The sequence below is a fragment of the Chiloscyllium plagiosum genome, chromosome 10 (assembly GCF_004010195.1).
Source record: "Chiloscyllium plagiosum isolate BGI_BamShark_2017 chromosome 10, ASM401019v2, whole genome shotgun sequence".
In the NCBI taxonomy this organism is placed as follows: domain Eukaryota; kingdom Metazoa; phylum Chordata; class Chondrichthyes; order Orectolobiformes; family Hemiscylliidae; genus Chiloscyllium; species Chiloscyllium plagiosum.
In genome coordinates, this window is record NC_057719.1 from 84318375 (window position 1) to 84338799 (window position 20425).

Below are 20425 nucleotides of genomic sequence, written 5' to 3' on the forward strand. Positions count from 1 at the left end.
ACTGGAAAGATGCACTGGAATGGAGATACAAGTAGGCAGTTTTGGTGATGTGGAGGATATAGTGTTGGAAACTCAACTCAGATTCAAGTAGGACTTTGAGATTACTCTGGTCTGGTTCAGCCTCATACAATGGTCAGAATGCAGTCAGTGGTTAGGAAAGAAGAGTTTGCAATAACACCACAGATAATGGCTTCAGTATCCCCAATATTTCATTGCAGAAATTTCTGCTCAGCCTATAATGGAAGTAGAACAAAGAATGTGACAGGTCAATGGCAATAGGGGACTTGAGAGATATTGTGGAGAGAGCTGGGCATCATTACTGTACATTGTTGGAAGAGATTGCTGATAGGCAGCAAGTAAGAGATGGCCATGAAAAGGTATCAGAAGGACTCAGATGTAACCATGTGGGAGCTGCAGGAGTGAAATAACTGCACCGAGATTGTATCCTGACACCAAGTCACCCTTTATTTACTAGTGCACAGTACAACAGCTGTGGCCAGCTAGCTCAGAGTCAGTCCTCAACTGAAGAGATTCCAATCTTTTGGTGTCCATGGCTTTCCTGGTTGGCCCAGCTTAACGACCTCAATCAAGAGCCTCATAGTCAATGAGGTCCACCTGGTCCCAATCACTGCAAGGAGATATTTCAGATGATTGTACAGTTACAACTAGGTCAATAGGCATGTGTAAATTATCAGATTGCAGAGAAGGTATATAGCAGATCCCTAACAGAGAAAACAAGTCTCTTGATCAATTACTGATCCTCTCCACTACCCAGCCCTAATAGTCTAGCTGACAGTTCCCTCACCTCTGCCTTGATTCCCACTCCAATTGCACGGCTGACTTTCATTCCTCCAGCCTCATTCATTAGCCTACGCTACATCCAAACCTCATTCTCATCCATCTGTTCATTGACACCGTGTCATTCTTCTCCTACAAAAGGCAGGGACTCCCTGAAACCCTGCATATCCTGCAGGCTCATTGTTGTTGCTGTAGGCCTCAATCTGAGTGAGACCAATTTGGATCAAGAGGCCCCGGTAGTCCAGTCACAAATGCTTGCCGCACATTTCCGGCTGATAGACACACGGGAAAGTAAACAGGATCACTCTTGCTGGAAAGCCTGCTGTAACTGCACCAACTTGGTAACTGTGCTGTGTAATCACACTGAATTTTGAAGCCCACTGTGTAATCACAATGTGTGAACACACCAAACCATGTGCCACACTGGGCAATCACGCTGAATTGCACAACCCCCTGTGTAATCACAATGTGTAAACACACCGAATCAAGAATTCACTGAACCACATGCCATGCTTTCTAAACCCACCAAATCATGTATCATGCTTTGTAAACTCAACAAAATACCCATCACATGATGTAAATCAACAAGTCTTTGCAACGCATTGTGTAATCACACCCATCTTTTATCATATTTGGTCTCTGAAATGGCCTTGCAATTCAATTCATTTTGGGATGGATATTAAATGCTGGCTTCGCCACTGATACACTCAGCCTATGTTTGAGTTTTAAAAAATAATATATCTATACACAGTGCTCCCCTATGCGACACTACCATTCTCACTGCTTGTACATGTTTACCCACACTCTTCATGCCTTTGCACCAGTAACTCTCACTGCTTTGTATATATACATCCATTATATTGGTCAAATTCCCGTGATTCCATCACTGTTCAAAATATTCTAATGCTCAAAACCAAAATGACTTGTAATTTCAAAAAAACTGGAAGTTGGTTTCTCAGCCACTGCAATTCAGAATCTGTCAGAGACTTTCCTCAGCTTCCACCACTGGCCTCTGATTACGGTCACCCCCACCAAGTGGATCTCACATCACTGCCCATGAAAGCTTGGAGAAGAATTTCATTGGACTACTGCTAGTATAGAAATAGTACAAAGTGGTTCAAGCTCCTTGTGACAATTGGCCAAGGAGCTTTCTAGTGACGCAGACATTACAGCTGATAACAATGATATTATATTAGTAGAGGGCTCTAATTCTGTTACAACTCCACCGACTGAAAAATTCCAAGACATCTGAACATCATTTAGAGTCATACAGCAAAGAAACAGACCTTTAGATCCAACCAGTCCATGTCGACCATCATCCCAAACTAAACTAATCTCACCTGCCTGCGCTTTGCCCATATTCCTTCCCTCCCCGTGCCCCTCCCCACCACGATCATTTCTTACTCATGTACTTATCAAGTTATTTACTTATTATTCTGTGATATGGTTACACTTTGAAGTGGGTTACAACATGAAGAGAGTACTGGCCTCCTGTCCCTATCTGGAAATACCACAATAACTCAAACAAACCCGAGTGACTAGAAGAGAGATACCTTCAGCCTGCTCAACCATAATTGTGGGAGTTTCAAGTTACTGTTCATAGGTCTAGTAGCAGAAGTCCATTGCAGGAAGGAGGGCAGAGAAAGGGAAGGAGTTGCACCCTTTATAAGTACTAGACTTGAAATCAGTGTAATGACAGTAGTGAGTACATAGTGGGATATTACTGCTTTTTCAGAATTCCCTCATCTTTTCCTTCTTAATGATGGCTTCACCTTGCTTTCTTCATGAACAAATGCTTTCTTTTGGGGAGGAGGGTATGATGGCATTGATGACTTGGTGCTGAGACTCTTGTATAACTTAAGGTGCCAAGAGTCAACATTGCTCTGCTTAGGGCTGGAAACCTTTCGCAATCTTACCTGGTTTCATCAGTTGCCATGAAAAAGACGTCGCCTGGGGCATCGATCCAGTTTAATCGCCTACGCTTCACTGGTGGCACCGAGCCTGCTCGTGGAGCTCTGACACTGGCTGGGTAAGATCTCCCATTGACCATAGAGTTTCGAGCAGGTCCCTGCAGGAGGGCAGAGGACAATAATATGGTAACTGGGAAAATGAAAAATGGCCTTGTGTAGATGGCATTCTTCAGATAGCCAGAACACTTTGTCCTGCAACAACTTAAAACACCATTAGGTGGATCGGATCTGGCCAGAACCATTTCAAATCCAAACCAATAGCTCTCCACAGCTGAATTAAGATGTTGGAAGATATAGTAATTTCGCACTCTGGTGGGATATTTGGTTCATTGGAAAGCTCAGGGCAGAGTTCAACTTCTTCCCCTCATTTACCCACCTCTCCATATTTCCCTAGTGCCACCAGTTAACAAGAGAAGGGACCCTTAACTCTCACTTTTGGATGACCTCTTCCTCTGATTGAGGCAGTTGTTGGTTACAGTTACACTGATACAAAATTTGAAGGCAAATTCCAACTGGATCACCTTTTAACAATGAGGAAAACGACAGTCTGTTAAAATTCACCACATTCTGCTAAACAATGTTCCCTTTAAACTGCACCACAGCTGTGAGTTTCACACATGCCAATGCATTGACTTCTACGTACAGAAGCTCTGCTGTGCATAGACCTTTGAGGGTGCACAATGGAAAACAGAAATTTGAGAGAACATTATTGCAAAATTTCAGTGGATTCTGCTAAAATTAACAAATAGGTCGTTTGGATCTGCCAGCCTTCTCTGCCATTCACTAAGATCATGGCTGATTTTTTTTAAATCTCAACTCCATCTTCCTTGATTCCCTTGGGGTCCAAAAATCTGTTGATCTCCATCCTGAATACACTTAACAGGTCAGCATCCATCACTCTCTCGGGTACAGAACACCACATCTTTTCACCTCCCCTGTATAGCTCCTTAAAAACACTATATTTCAAAATGATTTTTTTTTCTAAATTCTGGGGCTTGGGCTATTTAAATTCTTCTAATACAACAATGCTCACATCCCAGAAATTGTACAGAATCTTAATTTCTTGAATTGGACATCATTCTTTAGTTAAGAAGACCAAATCAAATACAGTGCTTCTGTTGCGAACTCACCAAGCTCCTTTCGAATGCTGTTAAGAATTCCTCATTCCAAACCCTTCACAATACAGTCTAACACACCATTTGCTTTCTTAATTGCTTGCTGTAACTGGATATTAACTTTGTGATTAAAGTATAAGGTCAATTTCCTCCGAATATCATCAATTCCCAGTTTCTCACCTTTTAAAAATATATTACTTTTCTTTATTTCTTACTAAAATGACAACCTTAATCACATAACTTCTTCACATTCCATGGCATCACCATGTTCTTGGCCAATTAGCAATTTTAAATCCCTTTGCATCCTTTTTTGCTCCTCCTACATCTTACTTTCCCTCCTTAACTTTGCATCATCAGCAAACATGGGTACATTACAAACTCAGTCTTCTGATCTCATCTAAGCTACTGTTATATTTGATAAAAAGCTGAGGTTCGAGCACTGATTCTTGTAGTGACCCACTAGTTACAGCCTGTAATCCCAAACACTTTGTTGCTCCTCTGTTTTCTGTTCATTAGTCAGTCTCAATCCATGCTAACATAATTACTGTATTCCCAATTCCATTAGCCTCAAACTTATGTACATCGCCTTATTGAATCCAACTCCAAAAAGATTGACTTGAGAAGCATGACTTCTCTTTCACAAGCTTCTACAAGTCCTGTTATCACATGCTAACAATCCCACTAATGACGTGAAGAGATAAGTCGCTGAATTTTAAGGAATAAATTCAGAATTTCTTGTTCCCTGCTTTGTCTCTTTTTTCTTGAGTAACGGTGTTACGTTTACACTTTCCAATCCAGAGGACAAATGGAAATGTACATTCATTGTGAATTAATTCTGCCTTTATCATCTTTTACTTTTTAAATCTGGTTTCCCAATTCAACTTAGTCAACCTGTCCCTCATTCCGACTTAAGTTTGCTTTGTTCAGATATTTAGTTAGTTTTGCCTTAACTACAAGTTCTGTCATGTTACAATCACCCTTCCCAAAAAGGCTCATTAACCAGATTTCATTTCACAGTATCAGATCTACATAGCCTGAAACCTTGATGGTTCCTCAAAATACTGATCCAGAATCTTGATCTTGAATGCATTCCTTGAACTCGTCGTCAGTGTTATTATTATAAATGTGGTTTGCCCAGCCACAGAATAGGAACAAACATTTAGCACCACAATCTGTTCCACCATACAATGTCTAACCTGTGACCTAATTCTGTATGCCCACCTTTGCCCCACATTTCTTAAATCCTTTGGTATCAATATAATTTTTAAAATTAACACTTTGTCAATTGCTGTTTGCAGAAGAGATTTGTTTAAAATTCAATCATGGGATGTGGGCACACCAGCTAGACCAGCATTTAATGTCCTCAAAAAGGTGGTCGTGAGCTGCCTTTTTGAATTGAAGTCCTTTGTGCATTTAGGGAGTGTATTCCAGGATTTTGACACAGCACGAGTGAAGGGGTGTGCGTGCATGCATGTGTGTGCAGTTCCACGTCAGGAAGGTGTGCGGTCTGGAGAAAACTAGCACATGATGTTGTTCCCATTTACCTGCTGCTGCTGTTCTTCCAGACGGTAGAGTTTGTAGACTTGGAAGGTATTGTCTACAATTTGCTTCCTGTTAATTCTGGATGCTAGATTGGAAGGAGTGTAGTATTGACTGGTTGTTAACTCAAGTATAGTCAAATTTCTTTGGTTTGCTTAAAATAATGGAATCTTGGGGCTGTTTCCTCTTAGTGAGTTACTGCAATTTCTAATTTTGACTACTTCAAAACTAAGGCTACTCGTCACTAACTGGATCATAACAAAATTTGTGAATTTCATCCAGGTGCATAACAAAATTTGAAAGTCCAGATTGGAATTGTAATAACATCTTTATGTAAAATCAATATTCCAGGTGAGAATGATCAAAAAAGGAATGTTACACAAGATGCAACCAACACTGAGATATTTGAGTCTTCTGGTTCATTGTCCCAATGGAATATCCAATTTGAAAATCAAGATGCCCAAAAATAAAGGGCATCAGATACAAATCCTTTGATTTCTCTCCTTTACAGGGTTAGCAGCAACTTCAACACCAATCCAATCCTGTAAGTTCAAGCTTGCACTTAATGTGACAATATCTTACACCAGCCCAGGTTACAATCTTAGAACAACCCCAATCATGTTACAATTCTATGATGTCCTGAAACACCAGCCTCTTTTACTGTTGAATGTTAGCTGTTGGCATCAGCCTGCCTCCTAGATTAACATCTCCTTCAGCAGTCAAATATATTGTGTATACTTTAAAGACCAGGAGTCAAGTTATTGGTAGGGACGGCAGAGATGGCAATTGGAATGGTATCAGCTCCTCAAGGTCATTCTGTGAGGTCACCTATAGTGCTCAGTTGAAGGTCAGCAGCAAACCACCAGTACTGTTGACAGATCACTAGGTCAAACAAAGGCATATGGAGGACAGGCACTAAGGAAATGTATCAAGGTAATTACTGTCATTTTGTGTGCATTATGTATGAATAAACCTGGAATGGAAATGTGCCTCTACTGTGATTTTTACTTTGGGTTATCAGAAAGAGGAAGATGCAATGACCATAAAAGGGAAAAGGTAAAGAGTATGAAACCACTGGTAAGTCGGAAGGTATGTTTGAGGTTTCTGGTATTGTTTATGATATAATCCATTTCTTTTGTTCATTCATGGGGTGTGAACATTTCTGAAAAGGCCAGCATTTATTGCTATTGAGTGACCTTGAGAAAGTGGTAATGAACCATCACATAGTAAAGACACTCCCATAATGCTGGTACAGAGAGTGTTCCAAGGTTTTGACCCAATGACAGTAAAAGAATGGGGACTTTGAGGGTCCTTGCAGGTGCTGGTCTTACGATACATGTAGAATCCAAGAAGAGAGGTGCTGGTAGCTTCCCTTTCTCCTTCTCTTCCTCAACTTTGTGTTGCATTCGTCCTCTTCTTCCTCATTCTCCTCAGCAAAGGCTAAGCATATGACAACATAGTAACAACAAATCTTGATATCATTTAGCTGTAAACCGCAGGTCAACTCCTAAATGGTGGTAGTAACAGAAGCAACACTTGAGGACTCTAATGCTGTATAGTGTTCATTGATGCTATGTTATGTAACATTCCTCCTAAGTGATTCTGGTAGCAGATGTGCTTCGTGAGGACACTGACGGTGTGCTGTAAAACATTCTTTGTGGCAGCATGATTCTTATTGCTGTCCACATTTGCACGAGTTCCTAGCTGGAGTCAAGAGTCATGTCATGAGTGGACTGGCCTTGTTACCCATCAACCAGCCTTTACCTTATCAAATACAAGTGAAACAGAACACTATCGTAGAATGTGGGAATTATAACTATTGCCAGGATAGTGGGTACTGTTGGCAAACATTATCTGCACACTGAACAAGTGAAATTCCTTTTGGGTGATGATAATAGCCAAGTTCAGATGAGGCATGTACAACATAATGTACAAGCAATTATAGGGATGCTATACTTTAGAGTATAATCTACATACATAATCTACATACATAATGTATGTAAAATGTCATGTTGATTCTGAATAGCATGTTTCTATTTGTAGACAGAGTCCCTGTTACCTCCTAAGAACAGAAATGTGTTACAAACTGAGAGATGCTGCTTATTCAGAAGCAGCCGACTGAAAGGAGCCTGACACATAAAAGTGGAGAGTCACTTTGACAATGACAGGTAATGCTATCCTTGTACTTCTGTGGTTACAGTTTGCCGTTGCAGCAATGGGCATATTTCAATCATGACCTTTTTCCATGATGCGAAGACATCTCATGGATCAGTCCTTGTTGAAGTTATAGAGTTGCATAGTCATACAGCACGGAAACAGACCTTTCAGTTCAACTCATCCATGGCAACCATGTTTCAAACTAAACATACCCATCAATCTCTGGTTGTATGAACAGAATCTTTTCTCTTGCCAATTCTCTAGTGTCAGGATTCCAAAACACTTTTAGTAAACATTCCCTCATTTTCCAATCATTTCCCACCCTGACTTTTAGGAAACATTTCCCAATCAGCTCTGTTTACAAATTTGTTTTAAACTGTCCTTCGTCCTTCTCACGGAAGCACCACTTCGATAACCTATTATCCAACAAACACCTTCCTCTAGGTAATTCTATTGCTGACTAACTTCCAACACTCATACCCAAGGCATGTAGAATATATCTTCTCATGTCTGTAAAGCTTTTTTTGAGGAATTGACTATTTTGAAGCAGACAGCAGCATTAAACACTGACACAAAATTGGAATAATAGAATTGTTCCTTTAAGGTTCTGAGTTGATATGGCCACCTGCTGGGTGCCCTTCTCCAGTTCTCTCATGTAGCAGGTAGTCCATGGTCTCGTCACATTCCATTGCCAGAGAAACCCTCACAGATCACTCATATCTGTAAATAGCTTCTTTCAGCACAAGATCTTAAGTGACCATAACAATGACTTGAACATCAGTCTGATGGCACCTTGCTAACTGTTCAAACTCTAATCAAGCATAGAGTCCTCGTTGAAAGTTCTAATTGTGCTCCTGGAAATCATGACTTTAAGTGAAACAACTTTAAGCAAATCATAGGTTCCCATAGGAATCAAAGCTAAAGCCTGAGTTTGATTCTTACAGGAAATTCCCATCTGGAAAATACATGCAAGCTAAAGTGCCAGCACTGTTCATTCCTACCTGAATAACTTTCAAAATAAAACACATCAGAAATATAAAATAAATGCCACAGTATATGATGTCTTAAAGAATTGAGCTCCAGTGAAAATTGGTCAATGCATGATATTGCTGGGTTCCAGCAATGACCAACTACTGCCACTAGATGGAGCCCACGAGTGCCAATCCTGTAAAGGAACCAGAAGAAAAGGAGACGCTACAAACAGATCCCAAGGCCTAAGGTATAATCCCAGTTCCTAAGAACAGTGAATGAGCCACAAGGCTAGGGCAAGGGTGGAGAAATGCAACAATAGATCAGGTGGGAAGCAATGCTAGGAGATTTGGAGGCGCCAGTGTTGGACTGGGGTGTACAAAGTTAAAAATCACACAACACCAGGTTATAATCTAACAGGTTTATATGGAAGTACTAGCTTTCGGAGCGCTGCTCCTTCATCAGGTGGTCATTCATTTCTGATGAAGGGCTCTTGCCCAAAACGGCGATTCACCTGCTCCTCCAATGCTGCCTGACCTGCTGTGCTTTTCCAGCACCACACTCTCGACTCTAATTTCCAGCATCTGCAATCCTCACTTTCTCCCTGTTAGACTATAACCTGGTGTTGTGTGATTTTTAACAATGCTAGGAAATTAAGCCAGTCTTCTTGAAAAAATATTGTGTCCTGATGTTCCTTTGAGGTACCCCAATATGGAGCCAACTAAGGCCCAACACACCATGACATTAAATGCAGATGCAAGATATTAAACCAGAAATTAATACATAATCCAGAGAAATAGGTCCTAAAAATAAAATAAGGTTGAAATGAATATTTTGCAGGGCAATGTAAAACAAGGATTACCTGTATATGAAAGCTCCAAAAGCACAAAGGTAGAAGAAACACATCATGACACATTTGATTAGTGCTTTTGGGGGAGTAGGGTATCAGACAAGGTTCAGACAAGGCAACTAGTTTGCAGCATCATCTCATTGCTCTACAGCTTGGTGATGCTCATTAGATGAATGCCACCAAAGCCATTTATCAAGATACTACCTTGCATTTTCCATATTCAAAGTGTGCAGGCACATCTTGAAAATAATGTTGCAATTTCTTTTGTGGCCACTAAGCACTAAGTGGTCAACTGTAATCTCCAAATATCTCCTTTAACATCATTCTTTGATCTTGTGAGTGACCTCGTGGGCTAATCACTGATTACAACAGTTTGCTCTTTCCGTTTAACATTGTTACAGACGCTGACTGAAACAGTTCTGTATGTAACTTTTAACACAGTTGACTTTGTCATCTATCTCCAACACCCTCCAGTTGTCTGGGGACTGAACTCACCTTCTTTCATTCCTATCTATCCTGTCATAGCTAGAGACAATAATTTCTCTTTCCAATCCCTCATTGTCTCCAAAGACCCCAAAGAATCCTTGGCTTCTTCCTATTTCTCATATGTATACTGCCCCTTTGTGATATCTTGCCAAAACTCATTACATTCCAAGTAACATTGAAGATACCGAACTCTACCTCATCCCCTCCTTTCTCAACCGTCCATTGTCTGCTAATTGTCAGACAGGGGTTGTCTGATATTCCGTATTGGACAAGATTAAATTTCTTTTAACTACTTGGAAGTCTAGGCTATCATCTTCTATCCCCATCAACCTGAAACTGCCTCTCTCCTTGGTCATTATCTGAGGTTGTAGACCTCAGATTGCAACCTCAACAGCCAAGACACTTTGGGATGAACTTCCAACCAAACAGACCATCTAACAACTACTTCCACCTCCATAATTTCATTCATATCCACACATAAGACTCATAGTCATAGAAACAGACCCTTCGGTCTAACTTGTCCATGCCGACCAGATATCTTAAATTAATGTTGTCCCATTTGCCAGCATTTGGCCCATATCCCTCTAAATCCTTCCTATTCATATACCCATCCCGATGCCATTTAAATGTTGTCTTACCTCAGCTCAGCTTTGGGAACTCTCATCTTTGCCTTTGTTGCCTCTTAACTTGAATACACAATAATTTCCTGGCAAGTCTCCCATTTTCACACTCTTGCAACTTGAGGTCACCCAAAACCATTTTCCGTGTACTTTGACTTACACCAAGTACTGTGCTCTTTGGTCTACAGTGGTTCCCAGTCCAGCAACCAACACAATTTTAAAATGTTCAGCCTGGTTTTCAAATCCCTTAGGCATCTTGCGCCCCCCATCTCTGTAATCTTCTCCAGACCTACAATCCTCCAAAATTTATTTGCTGTATTAATTCTGGCCTATTTCACAAGTCCAATATTCACTGTTTCCCATTAGTGACTGTGCCTTCAGTGCAGTGCCTGGGAGATCTAGAATTCTCCCCTCTAAACCATTCCAAATTTATCTCTCTTTGCTCTTTTGAGATCCTTCTTAAAACCTACCTCAATAACTAGGTTTTTGGTTACTTTCAGTAAATTCTCCTGATATAGTCATTTCAAAATGTTTTGTGAAATCACTGAGTCGCTTTACTTTGTTAATGGTGTAATATAAATTCAAGTTGTTTTTATTGTTATTTCCACACCAACCTCACATTATGAAGAGTGAATGATGACATCACTGAGTTTCATTCAAACTGAGGTCCAAGAGAGGAAAGGACATTTTGCAAATCCAAGTCTTTCATAAATTTGTCGCAAGTCGAGACTCCAATTTGACCTGAATTCTTTATACGTTTATAGGTTTTCATAGCAAAGGAATCAATGGGATTAATTGGCAATTCCAGAAAATAACAAAGCGAACAGTTTTCAGGGAAACAGAATGTATTTCAGAGTGCTGCTCTTTGCTGTCAACTAGACTGAGTCAAAGAGCTGGGAAACTAACTGACATTACACAACATGAAGAACTAATCAAAAGCACCAAAACATTATCATATCCAAAAATTAAACTCCCTCCAGTTCACAGTTCGTTGTTAACTATTACAGATACATGTCAGCATGTTGTTGCCAAAAACTAACAAAGATTCATCCTGGATAAGTAACACACAACAGCAAGTCCCTATTTATTGTTGCCCTGTTCTATGTTATTTCAAGGTCAAAAATCACACGACACCAAGTTATAGTCCAACTGGTTCACTTGAAAACACTAGCTTTTGGAGCGCTGCTCTTTCATCAGGTGCTAGTGACTAATGTTGGACTATAACCTGGTGTCGTGTGATTTTTGACCTTGCCCAACCCAGTCCAACACCGGCACCTCCACATTATATTATTTCACGTTTTGGTCAGTTAATGGGGGCTATATTCTAGAATATTCTTTCTTTTACCAAATGGAGAACAGGTCCTAAGGGGCTGAATCCCTACTCCTACTTCACATGTTTGTGTGTTTAGTGTTAAAAAGTAAGTTTTAAAGTCATTTCCTGCTGATCTGACATTGGGCTACATGACCTCGAGGCACCATTTGGAACAGCCTCTACTAGAATTAGAATGTTTGGAATTAGAATCCCTACAGTGTGGAAACAGGCCAGGTTGTTGTTCAGAACAACACCATACAGCCTTGTCAAGGTAGACGCTGCAAGACATGTCAGAGTGTCAACATGGACACCACTATTATACATGGGGACACCTTCCACCATGCACGTGGCAGGTACTTGTGACTCAACTAACGTTGTCTATCTCATACGCTGCAAACAAGGATGCCCTGAGGCAGGGTACATTGGTGAGACTACAGCAACGGATGAATGGACACCGCATAGCAATCAACAGACAGGGCTGCTCCCCCCCCAGTCGGAGAACACTTCAGCGGTCCAGGACATTCAACCTTGGACCTTCGAGTGACCATCCTCCAAGGCGGACTTTAGGACAGGCAACAACACAAAGTAGTCGAGCAGAGGCTGATAGCCAAGTTCGGTACCCATGGGTTCATTTCACACTACAGGTGACCCCACTGCACTACACACACCCACACACACACAAACTCTCACAGACAGACACACACACACAAACACTCCTACAGACCCTCTCTCAAACACAAGCTCTCTTTGATACACTCACATGTACACTCCTACACTCACACATGCACCCTCTCACAGACATATACCCCTTTACACTCACACTCACACACATACACACACTCTCTCACGGACACTCATATCCCAACCAACCCCCCCCCCACACACACACACACACATAAGTTTGTGGGGTGAATTTGTACTTGCAGAATTACATTTTATTTTGCTCAAAAACTGCATGAATCCATGTAAGATTTTGTAAATCCCTTTTTTAGATTAGAATCAGTCTGAACACTGGGGCACAGACAGCCTCACACAGGGCACCTCACACCTTCAATGCATTATCTGGGCCAAAATGGCACTTACTGGTAAAGTTCACTTGAGAATGTGACTTTAAGAAAGTTCTAGAATTTACACATGAAAGAACTGAAATCAACATGCCCATTCTAAATGATGAGAGACTTAACAAACAGTCCAGGTCTTTTTAGATATATAATTTCAGTTACATCACACGTAAACTTTTGCTATAAATTCTATGTCTTCCGATCTTATACTCCACAACCACCTGATGAGGGAACAGCGCTCCAAAAGCTAGTGCTTCCACTTAAACCTGTTGGACCATAACCTGGTGTTGTGTGATTTTTAACTTTGTTCCACCTCAGTCCAACGCCAGCACCCCCAAGTTTTAGATTAGATTAGATTAGATTACTTAGTGTGAAAACAGGCCCTTCGGCCCAACAAGTCCACACCGACCCTCCGAAGAGCAACCCACCCAAACCCATTCCCCTACATTTACCCCTTCACCTAACACTTCGGACAATTTAGCATGGCCAATTCACCTAACCTGCACATCTTTGGACTGTGGGAGGAAACCGGAGCACCCGGAGGAAACCCAAGCAGACATGGGGAGAATGTGCAAACTCCACACAGACAGTTGCCCAAGGCAGGAATTGAACTGTGAATTAAGATTTTGTATCTTCCACGAGGATCTTCTCAATCATTGAATATATATTGTCATCATATAACCCACATGCACACACAAATGCCAGTGATCCTGGGCTGCCTAGGAGCATCCTGGAATCTGAAAAAAAAAATGTCCCCTGGGCCAGATGGAATTTATCCTAGAATTCTCTGGGAAGCCAGGAAGGAGATTGCAGAGCCTTTGGCTTTGATCTTTATGTCATCATTGTCTACACAAATAGTACCAGAAGACTGGAGGATAGCAAATGTTGTTCCCTTGTTCAAGAAGGGGAGTAGAGACAACCTGGAAATTATAAACCTGTGAGCCTTACTTTAGTTGTGGGTAAAGTGTTGGAAAGAGTTATAAGAGGTTGGATTGATAATCATCTAGAAAGGAATAAGTTGATTAGGGATAGTCAACACGGTTTTGTAAAGGATAGCTTGTGCCTCACAAACTTATTGAGTTCTTTGAGAAGGTGACCAAACAGGTGGATGAAGGTAAGCAGTTGATGTGGGGTGTATGGATTTCAGTAAGGCATTTGATAAGGTTCCCCACCGTAGGCTATTGCACAAAATACGGAGGCGTGGGATTGAGAGTGATTTAGCGGTTTGGATCAGAAATTGGCTAGCTGAAAGACAGAGGGTGGTGGTTAATGGGAAATATTCATCCTGGAGTTCAGTTATTAGTGGTGTACTGCAAGGATCTGTTTTGGGGTCACTGTTGTTTGTCACTTTTATAAAAGACCTGGCTGAGGGCATAGAAGGATGGGTTAGTAAGGTCAGTAGAGTTGTGGATAGTGACGAAGGATGTTGTAGGTTACAGAGAGACATAGATAAGCTGCAGAGCTGGGCTGAGAGTTGGCAAATGGAGTTTATTGCAGATACGTGTGAGGTGATTCACTTTGGAAGGAGTAATAGGAATGCAAAGTACTGGGCTAATGGTAAAATTCTTGGTAGTGTAGATGAGCAGAGAGATCTCGGTGTCCAGATACATAGATTCTTGGAAGTTGTCACTCAGGCTGTTAGGGTTGTTAAGAAGGCATACGGTATGTTAGCTTTTATTGGTAGAGGGATTGAGTTTCGGAACCATAACATCATGCTGCAGCCATATAAACCCTGGTGCAGCCACATTTGGAATGTTGCATACAGTTCTGGTCACTGCATTATAGGAAGGATGTGGAAGCTTTGCAAAGGGTTCAGAAGAGATTTACTAGGATGTTGCCTGGAATGGAGGAAAGGTCTTATGAGGAAAGGCTGAGGGACTTAAGGCTGTTTTCATTCGAGAGAAGAAGGTTGAGGGTGACTTAATTGAGACATATAAGATCATCAGAGGGTTAGATAGGTTGGACTGTAAGAACCTTTTTCCTCGGATGGCGATGGCTAGCATGAGGGGACATAGGTTTAAATTGATGGATGATAGATATAGGTCAGATGTCAGAGGTAGTTTCTTTAGTGGGCGGCACGGTGGTTAGCACTGCTGCCTCACAGCGCCAGAGACCCGGATTCAATTCCCGCCTCAGGCGACTTGACTGTGTGGAGTTTGCATGTTCTCCCCGTGTCTGCGTGGGTTTCCTCTGGGTGCTCCGGTTTCCTCCCACAATCCAAAGATGTGCAGGTCAGGTGAATTGGCCATGCTAAATTGCCCGTAGTGTTAGGTAAGGGGTAAATGTAGGGGTATGGGTGGGTTACGCTTCGGCGGGTCGGTGTGGACTTGTTGGGCCGAAGGGCCTGTTTCCACACTGTAATGTAATCTAATCTAATCTAATTTACTCAGAGAGTAGTAGGGGCATGGAATGCACTGTCTGCAACTCTAGTAAACTTGCCAACTTTAAGGGCATTTAAAGGTAATTGGATAGGCATATGGACGAGAATGGAATAGCGAAGGTTAGACGGGCTTCAGATTGGTTCCACAGGCCGGCACAACATCGAGAGCCGAAGGGCCTGTACTGCGCTGTAATATTCTATGTTCTATGATGGGACACCCAGCAGAAACACCTTCAGATGATGAACACTGATTAAGAGAGCGTATCAGATATATTCTAGTTCCTATGCACAGATTCTGTTATTTAATAAGTTTCCATAGCACATTTTGAAGAACACCATCAGATATTTTTCACACGTTTTGTAAACCTAGAGGACCAATTTGAAGAAATTAAAGACACCATGCCACAACTGGGTAGAGAATGGCACACAACATCAGATACTCTGGGTAAGTGAACTCACCCGTTTGAACATAATTTCTGTCCTTTAAGCAGATTATATACTCAAAAAATATTAAATTGTCAACAACTTTGCAGTTTATATAACAGTCACTTTGGAAAAGTAGTTTTTTGTTTAAGTGTATCGGTTTTCACAAAGTTTGTGAGTAAAACAATCCCTATTGTCTGAATGGGGAACAATTGTCCTACAGCAAATAAATATTTAGTTATACCCCACAGCAAGCTAGCTCTCCTGAAATAAATAACTTTCATTTATAAAGTGCATTTCACATTGCACAATAAGTTCCCATAAACAGAAATGGGATATGACCTATTGGGTGACTGCTTTAGCAAGACTGATTCAAGGATAAATATTGGCCAGAACAGCAAGCAGAACTCTCTTCCTCTTGTTTAGTGTAATGGGATTGATTACACAGATATGGAGACTCAGTTTAAAATTTAATTCTTCAAGTAGAGAATATTAAGGGAAAATTTAATAGATTTAATGTATGTTCAAACTATATATTAATGGTTATAACAAAGCAAATGGGAAGAAACTACTTTCCACTAACAGAAGTCTTGGTACCAGTCTGCATAGATTTAAGTGCAAAAGAACTGGAACTGAAATGAGATGTTTTTTAATGCAGCAAGTTATAATCTGAAAGTGTAGTGGATGTAACTTCAGTAGTAACTTTCGAAAAGGAATTGGATAAATGAGGAAAGGAAGCTACCATCTTTACCTGGTCTACCCTAATCATATCTTCTGATCCAGAGATATGATTGACTCTTAGCTATCCTTTGAAATAACCATGCAAGTCACTCTGTTCAAGGGCAACTCAAGACAGGCTACAAACACTGGCCTTGTCAGCCACACCCACAAAGAAAACGAGAAAACAATCAGCTAGAATAGGCACAACATCAACCACATTTCGCAGGACTGGAGTCACATGTAGGCCAGACCAGGTTAGGATAGCAATTTCATTCTCTAAAGGATATTAGTGAACCAGACAGGATTTTTGAAATAATAAATAATGGCTTTCTGGTCATCATTAAACTCTTAATTACAGACATTTTTTTAATTCAAATTCTAACATTTGCTATGGCAGGATTTGAACCCAGATCCCCATAACTTTACCTGGGTCACTTGATAAATAATGGAGCAATCATACCCACTAGGCGTTCCCAGTGCTTTTCAGTTTTCAGTTTAGACAGTGACTGAATCCTCAGCTCTGAGAGTCAAGTTATTTATCTGGGGAAATTAATGGCCTCTTAGATGCAAGTCAGCTCTTTTGAATAGGGCTTGAGAACTCATCTACTTATAATGCGGCTAAGGATGGGTGGGTTGAGTGATGGGGGATTTGGAAAAATGCTGCCTATTGGCAGATCGAGGCAATATACTTTGGAATTTATGTAAATGGAGGTGGACCTTCTAATCAGCCCTTCAGAAGTCTGCGTGACTTCACTCCTGCCTCAGGTCTGTCCAATTTCATGGACAACTAACCACTGGGCCAATTAAGGCCCCGGAGAGCACAAAATTGTGTTCTCCAGCAACCTAGAAACAGAGGTTGGAATATGACTCAAGTACAGCCCTGACTCGAGCCTCAAATATGGAAATTATGGCCCTGACCTCTAAGGGGAGCTGTAAATAAAATGCGTTATGTAACTATTTGAGTCATACTCAGAATCACAGGTACTTGATTTCAATGAGGATTGTTTTTGAAATATTTCTGTCCTTGATGCTGGGCCAAACTAAACTCAAATTCTTGAAGAGTCAGTTATGTTTCATTATGTTTCAAGGGCAAACCATGTAGTTTTAATAAATGAATTGATCTTCGGAATTAGTAGGTCAATATTTTAATAAAGGTCTCTTTCCTTGTTAAATGTTAGCACAGTTTTTCTGAGGTTTTATTTCTGGAACAGTACAGTTTCTATAGGCTCACCAGAAACAAAGACACTTGGCACCTCGGGACTCATCTTTTATAAGGCAAATATAACATCATTTTCAATCTGCAGGCAGATTCCTAAATGACCAAGCACCACACAATCAGAACAAAGTCAAGCTTCTTAACAAAGGCACATACAAAGCATTACAATGAATGATAGGGGAAGATGATGCAATGCCACATGGATAGACATAGATATGTAAATATATAGATAGATACCCAACTGAATACAGAGCCACACAGCAAACCACACTGAGATACACATAATAGGAGGCAGAAACACATACAAAATTTGACATACACACATACCAACTAGTAGAGGCAACTAGTACTGATGGCACTAACATAAGCATTAAAATCAGACAGAAAGACACAAAATCCTGAAAACTGCAACATTTATGACCTCTCTGCTCCACAAAGCAAAAGAAGACACACCTGAACAGTCAGGGTAGGTGCAAAGTGTAGCTTGCTGCAAAACCTAATGATTTAGTCCTAGTACAGATTTTCAATAAAGCAGATGAAAACAAAATTGGGCACAATTCTGTAGTTATTACAACTGGGGCTCTGGTCAGTAAATAGTTAAATATAGTGTAAGGCCAAAGGATATGAATAAGTGAGAGACTAATCTATGACTGTGACATGAAGGAGTTAAATCTGCTTAGTTATCCGGATGCACTGGATTTGTGGAAGGAATGAATATCCGCTTTATTAAATAGCAGAATAACATGCACAATATTCGGGTAAGGCTATAAACACTGTCTGTATTACATTCAGTTCTTTTTAACACCCCCTACAAATCCTCTGTTACTTTATGGATTAACAGATGCATCCATTTTACTGTGGACAGTTTGTGTCTCATTGGGGCTGTCACCCTATTCCTAACTTTGAAACTGATTCCTCGATTCCTGGCTTTCTCACAAGGAGAAACATCCTATCATTATCCATCCTGTCCATCCTCTCAGGATCGTATATGTCTCACCAACATCACCTCTCATTTATATGACCTGCCATGGATGCATGCACAACCTGTTCAACATTTTCTCAAGAAAACTCCTTCATTCCGAGAAGCAGTTGAGTGAACCCCTGCTACTTCATATCTTCTGCTGAACCGATAACCTGCAATATTTAGTTCCCAGTCCAAGTCTGCACCATGTCTCAGTACTGTTACTATGTCATATTGTCCAAATTAAATTTGTACCAGCAAGTCATTTAATTTATTCCTTAAACGGTGTTTGAACAAGAACGCTTACTTGGGCCACACCTAAACAGGTCCTTCTGCTCTAATATTGTGCAGAGTATGCAAGCATGAAGATAGCAGCTTGAAACAGAACATGACTTTGGGAATTAGTTGAGTAAGGAATTTTAAGTGTTCCTTTTAAGAGTTAATCCTTCCCTAAAATCTAGCCATGTTTGTATTTAATTATACTTTAATGTCAAGTTTCAGTCTTAGTCAGGCATAAACAAGCTGCCTACTGTAGAATTTCAGCTGGTAGAAATGCAGATGGTCTTGCACACTGTGCACAAAATAAGCAAGCACCAAAATAGCTGCTCAAGACAAAGTTAGATATTTGTGAGTGACAGAGTTCAGTTTAGTGAGGGAAGAGGCGATTCCCTGACCTTTTCCATTAATGGAATTGTCTGAGAAATGCAGCAGCAGGTTGTGAGAGTCGAAGCCTGGAAGCAGATAGGTGAGTGGTTGGTGAGTTTGACGTTTTTAGTTTTCCTGCAAATGGGGCAGAAGTTTTAACAGCAAAATGTATTTTGAATTTATAGCTTAACTAATAGTCGTCTTATAGTTAAAACCACTCGATATTGATAATCATTGAATGATACTTATAATTTAATTACTCAAATGAAATGATGTGTTGCAGCTGCACCACGTGGGAGCTGATGGACACTTGTGTGATCCACAGAACACAGATCTCTGGTAAATGTTTGCATTGCCATTTTAGGAACTTTGGCTCAAGAGTCAAGGAACTGGAGTCTTGAGTTTCTGACACCGAAGTGCATCTGGAAGGGGGACAATTACATGGGCATTTTGTTTCAATAGACAGACACACTGCTTCAGCTAGGTACTTTGAATTTGGTCAGTTAGGCACAATAGGCTAACTAATGAATACGAATGAGCCAGGTATAGGGATTCAGAAAGCAGTAATGGGGAAGTTTCAGCCCTTGCAAACATCCAACTTTTATATACCTTGGGCAGGAAGCCATTCAAGTGTGAGGATTTAAAAGGAGTTCTGCCGGAAAATGCAACAGTATAAATGGGGGACACATACTGAGACTGAGAGTCCTGAAAGCTGTGTTGCATGCCTCGCGCCATTTTAAAAATATCTCCTTAGAACTGGTGAGAAACGTGGAATGTAAAGGGGTAGTTCCAATTGTCATTCTTCACATGGCACTGATGACATAAGCAGGATTAAGAAAGGATCTGTTGAGCAAGAAGGAAAATAAGCATCTACAGACAAAATTATAAAGCAAAACCACAAAGAGATAATGCCTGAGCCTTGAGCAAACTAGTGTAGGGTTAATAAGATCTGAAGGCAGATTGGTGTGAGACAAATGGGCTTGATTGATGGGGCACTGTCACTGGTAGTGGGAACGAAGGAGCTGTAATGTTGGGATGGTCATCACTTAAACTGCTCTCGCACCAGTCTCCTGATGAATTCAGGAACGAATGCTTTAGAGAGGACTTCAAACCTCTCTAAAGGACGGGTTGCACCTGAACCAGAAGGCACCAATATCCTGGGAGGTAGGTTTGCTAGCACTCTTCGGGGGGGGTTTAAACTAA

The 20425-nt window shown here is 40.8% G+C and overlaps 1 protein-coding gene and 1 long non-coding RNA gene across 2 annotated transcripts in view; one reads left to right on the forward strand and one right to left on the reverse strand.

The window, feature by feature from the left end:
• The window catches only part of LOC122554015 (metastasis-associated protein MTA1-like), a 170586-nt gene that overhangs the window by 12641 nt on the left and 137520 nt on the right, over nt 1-20425 (reverse strand). The window contains exon 19 of the mRNA XM_043698501.1: nt 2715-2866. Coding sequence (XP_043554436.1) covers nt 2715-2866 — 152 coding nt within the window. The remainder of the gene's footprint in view (nt 1-2714; nt 2867-20425) is intronic.
• Nucleotides 8740-20425, forward strand: part of LOC122553837 — a 26387-nt gene continuing 14701 nt past the window's right edge. Inside the window, exons 1-2 of the long non-coding RNA XR_006312858.1 lie at nt 8740-8798; nt 15628-15702. This is a non-coding gene — a long non-coding RNA (uncharacterized LOC122553837). The remainder of the gene's footprint in view (nt 8799-15627; nt 15703-20425) is intronic.